At 36.9% G+C, this 6,949-nt stretch overlaps 1 protein-coding gene across 1 annotated transcript; it reads left to right on the top strand.

Moving 5' to 3' along the window:
• Positions 1 to 421: 421 nt before the first annotated feature.
• LOC113320451 (formate--tetrahydrofolate ligase-like) lies at positions 422 to 4,020 on the top strand. The gene is made up of 5 exons (XM_026568363.1): positions 422 to 769; positions 876 to 1,025; positions 1,577 to 2,752; positions 3,290 to 3,436; positions 3,534 to 4,020. Exons 1-5 carry the CDS (start codon positions 428 to 430, stop codon positions 3,807 to 3,809), a joined length of 2,091 nt encoding a protein of 696 aa, XP_026424148.1. The 5' UTR covers positions 422 to 427; the 3' UTR covers positions 3,810 to 4,020.
• Positions 4,021 to 6,949: the final 2,929 nt, after the last annotated feature.

A 6,949-nucleotide genomic window follows, 5' to 3' on the forward strand; every position in this document is an offset into this window, starting at 1 on the left:
TGAGAAGAGAAGGTGTGAGTTAAAATGTTAGAGGAATATGCTATTTATAGGGGGAGGGGAATTATGTCTGTTGGATCAGATTATACTCAGCGGTGCAAACTAAACCGGTCGGTCTTATAAAACCCAATAGTGGTGCAGTAAACACCTAGCGGTCGAGACTCGACCGATCGGTGAAAACTTGACCTGGCCTGGCTAAGTAACAATTTACCAGTTTGCCCCCTCCATAGTGGGTGCTTAAATGACAAACACCCATAGAAAGGGGCCTTAATCCGAGTATTTTGCCACTGTGTAGAAAACGGTCCCTGTAGTTGAATTGGTTCTGGTTCAAAAGTAGTCCGATAAGGCGGTTTTACTGTACCTACCCAACCCCACTAAATTATAATTATTGACTCGTAAAGCGAGGAGATAAAATAGGAGGTATTGTATAATGATCCAATCCCAGGATAGAGTTGCTGTCACTGGTCGGGGATTCTTCATTATTTCTCCTCAAACATCTAAATCCTTGACTAGACATAGAAACCATCTTAATCTCGGCCATAAAAAGAGACTGAGGGCTTCAGTGTTTGTGGAGAAAAAAAAAATCAGTTTCAGAGAAGTGATAGAAAAAATGAGTTCATCAAAAACACAGCGAAAATTGGAAGTAGTTTCTCCAGTTCCTGCCGATATAGATATCGCCAATTCTGTCGAGCCTCTTCATATCTCAAAGATCGCAGATGAGCTTAATCTAAGCTCTGATCACTACGATCCTTATGGAAAATACAAGGCTAAGGTGAATTATTAAAACCCCATTACTTCAATTTTTCAACCCATCAAAAAATATTATAAATTTACTTCGATTATTTTTGGATGTTTATTGATTTGGGTTTTTCTATTAGGTTCTTTTATCAGTGATTGATGAGCTTAAAGGATCTAAAGATGGGTATTATGTTGTTGTTGGAGGAATTACTCCTACACCTCTTGGTGAAGGTAAATCTACTACTACAGTTGGTTTATGCCAGGCTTTGGGAGCTTATCTTGATAAAAAGGTAATTATCATTTTGCTCATTTGTATAAGAGTTTGAACAGCTTTCATGTTGATTGTCTTGTTGATTGATGAGTATTTTGCTTTTGGATTACCCTGAATTTTGGTGTTATTATTTATGAATAGTCGTTTAATGTTGTCTTTTGGGAATATTTTCACCATCTTGATGCGTTTGTCCCCTGATCTATTCAGCTGTTTTACTACTGTATGTAGGAAGATTAAACTGGACAGATTAGTGGAAACAATATCTGGTAGGAGATGGAAATGTTGGTCAAACTGATGACTGATCATAATGTTTTACTTGTTGAGCAATGATGCTCCATATGACTTGTCAAATGCTCAAAGTTTTTGGAGGAGGAGCAATTATAATATATATAGCATGTTCTTTGAGTCTCACCTTTTACAAATAAAAGTAAAATATCCAGTAAACCGATAGTACTTATTAGTAGATACAGCTTGTTGTTGTGGTGCGAATTTATAGGATTCTGATCTATCGTGAAGTATAATGTATTTGGTGACATATTTGGTGACACAACTGCTTGTTGATTTTACTAGGTTATGACATGCCTTCGCCAACCATCTCAAGGACCTACTTTTGGAATCAAAGGAGGTGCCGCCGGTGGTGGTTACAGTCAAGTGATCCCAATGGATGAATTTAATTTGCACATGACTGGTGATATTCACGCAATTACAGCTGCAAACAATCTCTTAGCTGCTGCCATTGACACTCGAATATTCCATGAATCAAGTCAATCAGACAAGGCTCTGTTAAATAGGTTATGCCCACCTAACAAAGAAGGGAAGCGTACCTTCGCTGATATCATGTTAAGGCGCTTAAACAAGCTTGGGATCTCCAAGAGCAGCCCCGGGGACCTCACTCCCCAAGAAATCAAGAAATTGGTTAGGCTGGATATTGACCCTGAATCGATCACGTGGAGGAGAGTTATGGATGTGAACGACCGTTTCTTGAGGAAAATCACAGTCGGGCAAGGACCCGAAGAAAAAGGCATGACCAGAGAAACGGGATTCGATATCGCAGTTGCTAGTGAGATAATGGCAGTTTTGGCCCTCACTACTTCCCTGTCAGACATGAGAGAGAGGCTGGGAAAGATGGTGATAGGAAACAGCAAAGCTGGTGATCCGATTACAGCAGATGATTTAGGTGTCGGTGGGGCTCTGACTGTGCTGATGAAGGATGCTATAAACCCTACATTAATGCAAACTCTTGAGGGAACCCCGGTTCTTGTTCATGCAGGTCCTTTTGCTAACATCGCTCACGGGAATTCATCAATTGTAGCAGATAAAATTGCGTTAAAACTTGTAGGTCCTGGTGGGTTTGTAGTTACAGAGGCAGGTTTTGGTGCTGATATTGGTACTGAAAAGTTCATGAATATAAAGTGCCGGTACAGTGGGTTAACTCCTCAGTGTGCTGTTATCGTGGCAACAATAAGGGCATTGAAAATGCATGGTGGTGGGCCTGAAGTCGTTGCTGGGAAGCCTCTTGACCGTGCATACTTAACCGAGAATGTGGCTCTGGTTGAAGCTGGTTGTGTGAATCTGGCTAGGCATATTACAAACACGAAAGCGTATGGGGTGAATGTGGTGGTTGCAGTTAATATGTTCTCAACTGATTCTGAAGCAGAGATGACTGCAGTGAGAAATGCAGCAATGGCTGCTGGTGCTTTTGATGCTGTTGTTTGCACACATCATGCTCATGGTGGAAAGGGAGCGGTTAGTAACTTCTTCTCCATTATCACCTCAAATTTAGTAATGAAAGGGATTATAACAGAGTGTAATTTTCTTTTGTATATGGTCTCTAGATGCTGGTAGGATGTGATCATCTGCATCATTTATCCTATTGGGCAATGGCCTAACATGGAGATCTCTGAACCGGCAATAATGATCCTAACAATCAACACAATTAGGCCATGTTTGTTCCGTAGTAGCCAAATCCTTTTTCCAATATTAGAACACATTCGATAATTTGGGTTGCATTTGCGGTGCTGTTAATATCCGAAAGCAAATTTTATATCAGATCTAAAGCTTTTCCCAGGTTCTAATGTCTATAAAAAGATATCTGAAAAGCCCAAATACAAGTTACTGTATTTATTTTTGATTACTAAGTAGCTGTACATGTTTTTACAGGATATTTCTTTGCTACTTAATATAAAAAATAGTTATATGTCGGCCTCATATCAATGAAATTAATGCATTATGCTGTATATGAATGGATTACATGGTTAACTGACTGCTCTTCCCAATCTTCAGGTTGAACTTGGGATTGCGGTTCAGAAAGCATGTGAGAATGTGACACAGCCAATGAAGTTCCTTTATCCTTTGGAATTTAGCATCAAAGAGAAAATAGAAGCAATTGCGAAGTCTTATGGTGCCTCTGGTGTAAAATACTCCGAGCAGGTATAAAAATTCTCAACAATTAAACATTTCACTGCATATGACAGTATCAGTATATATTCTTCTTTTTTACACATTTGGTCTCTTCCTATTTGTTTAGGCCGAGAAACAGATCGAAATGTACAACAAACAAGGATTCTCCGGTTTACCAATTTGCATGGCGAAAACCCAATATTCTTTCTCAGATGTTGCATCTCAGAAAGGAGCTCCGACTGGTTTCGAGTTGCCAATCCGCGATGTGAAAGCCAGTATAGGAGCAGGATTTATTTACCCACTGGTGGGTACTATGAGTACGATGCCTGGACTTCCAACGAGACCTTGCTTCTTCGACATTGATGTTGACACTACCACTGGAAGGGTTCTAGGTCTTTCATAAGTGCTGAGGATTCTCTGTATCTTCTTTTTTTCCTGCATGTTTCTTTAAGTGCTTCTTGTATCTTGCTTGAGAGTTTGATCTTGCTCTCCATCATATGCATTCAACTACATGTTACTGATCCAGAAAAGAGTTTTCCTGTTCTGGAGAAACAAACTTTTATGAACTTTATTTACAGAATAATGAAAATAAAGCATCAACTGAATTCAAGACCGATTATGTACTGCAAATCTGCAATCAACCTCGTTATTACTGTTACTAAAAGAAAAACATATCATTACTGGTTGAGTAACACACTGTGGGGCAGCAGCAGGACAGATTGAAACTTGAATTCCCAGAACCAGAACCACAAAGACCGCCAATACACCAACCAACCTTTTTCATGTTCGTTTAATATTCCCGATGGCCAATATTATTGGTTTGACACTTGACCTCCAATATTCCCGATGGCCACCCCCCACAATTGAATTCTTCCCACTGACCATTCACACATTTAAGTACTTTAATCCGGTCAGGTATGCATAGCTAAACCTGCCACAGGGATTAATCAGGGAGAAATTTCCCGTTTAGTCCAAAAACCCGACCCGGGATTAGTGTGTAGTCCAGCGGGATAGAGAAATTATCCGGCAGTCCAAAATGGTTTTAAAATACCTAAAATTATTAGCCTACCCTCACCACTCACGTGTGAACCGTATATCTCTTTCTTCTTCTTTATTTTTCAAACGAAAACTTCATCAACTTTTTCAGAAGAAAATTGTTCTTGTTTCTTCTTCTCAATCAACAACACCAACAACTAATTCAATCCTAAACCCATGCTTAATCATCTCTCAAAACTCATCATCATCAGCAATAGAAACCAAATTCATCGGAAAGCTAGAAGGATAAGCTAAAGAGAAAAACCGAAAACAGATCTGGAGAGAAAACCATGGAGAAAGAGAAAACCGAAAACGGGTGAAATTATTCACTGGTATTTGAATAAAGTTTTCGTTGGCGGCGGCGATTTATCAAACAAGGAGTAGTTTTGACATGGTGGTGATGGTGGCGTTTGGAGAAACTATGGTTATGTATCTCTGTAACAACAATATTTGTACTTCTTTCTTTCTAACATTTCCATTTTTTATTTATTTTGTACTGATTCTACAATACATATTAATATGTATTTGAAGAATTCATTGATTTTTGTATAAATCTTTTTGTTATATATGATCCTGTAATACGTATTGATATGTACTGGTACGAATATCAATAGTTTATATTGATCCGACAGTATATTCGTATGTATTGAAGAAAAAAGTGATTGATTGATATGTAGGAGTACATATTAGTATGCATATGAATATACTGCAGTATATATTTGGCTGTACTGACGAAACTGGATAGTTTTTTGACAGCAAGAGCAACAACAATGGCTTAAGGTTTGGCATTTGAATGTTTTGCCTAAATTTGAATATGTACTAGTAAAAATTGCAGTACATATTTGGTTGTACTGACGAACCTGGATGGTTTTTGACACTGTGAACTGCCGGTACATATTTGAATGTACTATAATATGTAATGTGAAAAGCTGAGTGCTCCTATAATACATACGGATATGTACTGACTGAGTGACTGAATTTTTGAATGTTTTACAACCAAATCAATATATTTCCTTCATGATATATTGCCTTTCAAAACTTATTTATATAGATTTGGAGCTGTCTGGTATAAACCCAACGAGATCTTTGCAGGAGCAAAATGTTGGACCATCAATGCATCTTCAGTGATAGGTCGTATTGTGAGCATATTGAATAAGCATAATAACATGTACTGCATCTATAAATGATGTACATATTCATAACCTAGGTGGTTTATACAGTACATAATGATATGTACATCATCAAATTTCATGTTTAGTCCACAACTAATCTGTATGTTACTCCACCAGCAGCACCAAACCAGTAATTCCTAGACTACATATTAGTCGTATTGTGAGCATATTGTATTCCAAAATATACGCAAGTTGCGAGCATTCTATAAGGTGTACGTCGAGGTTGTATTAAGAGTACCATGTATGTATCAACATTTATTGAATATAATCCTATAGTACGTATTATAATGTACTAATTCACGCTGTTGTACGTATTGTGATGTACTCATTTTTTCATACATATTGTGATGTACTAATTTTTATAATATATATTGTCATGTACTGATTTTTCATGTATAATCCTGTAATACATATTGTGTTGTAATGAAAAAGCTAGTTAAAGCGCAGGCTCCATATACATGTTGTTTGTGGGTTCATATTGTATTGCAAAACCTGACGCATATAAAAAAGTTGGAACTTAAACTTGAGATTTTTTCAATACAAATGGTTCTGAAAAAAAAAAAAAGTAAATGTGTTTCAATACTTCTTGTAGTACTACATCATATTAGTCGTATGACTTAGTATAAAAGACTAATAAAAGAGTATGAACCTTAAATACTTGTAGTACATATCTGCCAATACTGTAAAACCTGGTATACGTAAGAAAATTTTGCAAGAAACATATATAACTTAACGAACTTTAGTACATATTGAGCAAGAACCCAGTACAGATCGATGTGTACTGAACAAAAACGCAGTACATATCGATATTTACTGAGTAAAACCATAGTACATATGTATATATACTGAGTATCAGACTCTTCAATTTGATGAGATAGTTCCGCTGATCGCTCTCCCATCCTTTACGCCTACAAGTCTGTATACAATTGGCAGCACAGTCAGAGAACAGAACAAATTAAAACAAAAAACAATATATAAACAGTACATACAAATATGTATTGTGATATCAGTACATGCAATATGTACTACAAAATCGCTACAGATAATCTAAACACTATACATAAGAAGTAGTAAATGATTGTGTTTTATCTATGTAACAGATCTAGTCTGGTAGAATTGAAGTTCCCACTGAACGTATATAACCCAATAGTATCAAACAATTTATGTACTCTATAAACAAAACACAAGATGCTCATTTCCTTCTTATATGGTTCCCATAACTCTATAAACCTACATGTTTTAATGGACTCATTTAGTTTCTATAAAACCTACTGTAACTTCAAATCAGTTAACACATTATAAGCAATAATTTGCAAAGTTTTATAAGGGAATGAAT

Source organism: Papaver somniferum, chromosome 11 (genome assembly GCF_003573695.1).
Source record: "Papaver somniferum cultivar HN1 chromosome 11, ASM357369v1, whole genome shotgun sequence".
Classification (NCBI taxonomy): Eukaryota; Viridiplantae; Streptophyta; class Magnoliopsida; order Ranunculales; family Papaveraceae; genus Papaver; species Papaver somniferum.

What these genes read in the sequence shown, in the direction of transcription:
- LOC113320451 (XM_026568363.1), top strand. Translation starts at nt 428, where the DNA reads ATGATCCAATCCCAGGATAGAGTTGCTGTCACTGGTCGGGGATTCTTC. An exon ending in GAGCTTATCTTGATAAAAAG is followed by an intron (nt 1,026 to 1,576) that starts GTAATTATCATT and finishes TGATTTTACTAG; the next exon opens with GTTATGACATGCCTTCGCCA. An exon ending in GTGTAAAATACTCCGAGCAG is followed by an intron (nt 3,437 to 3,533) that starts GTATAAAAATTC and finishes CTATTTGTTTAG; the next exon opens with GCCGAGAAACAGATCGAAAT.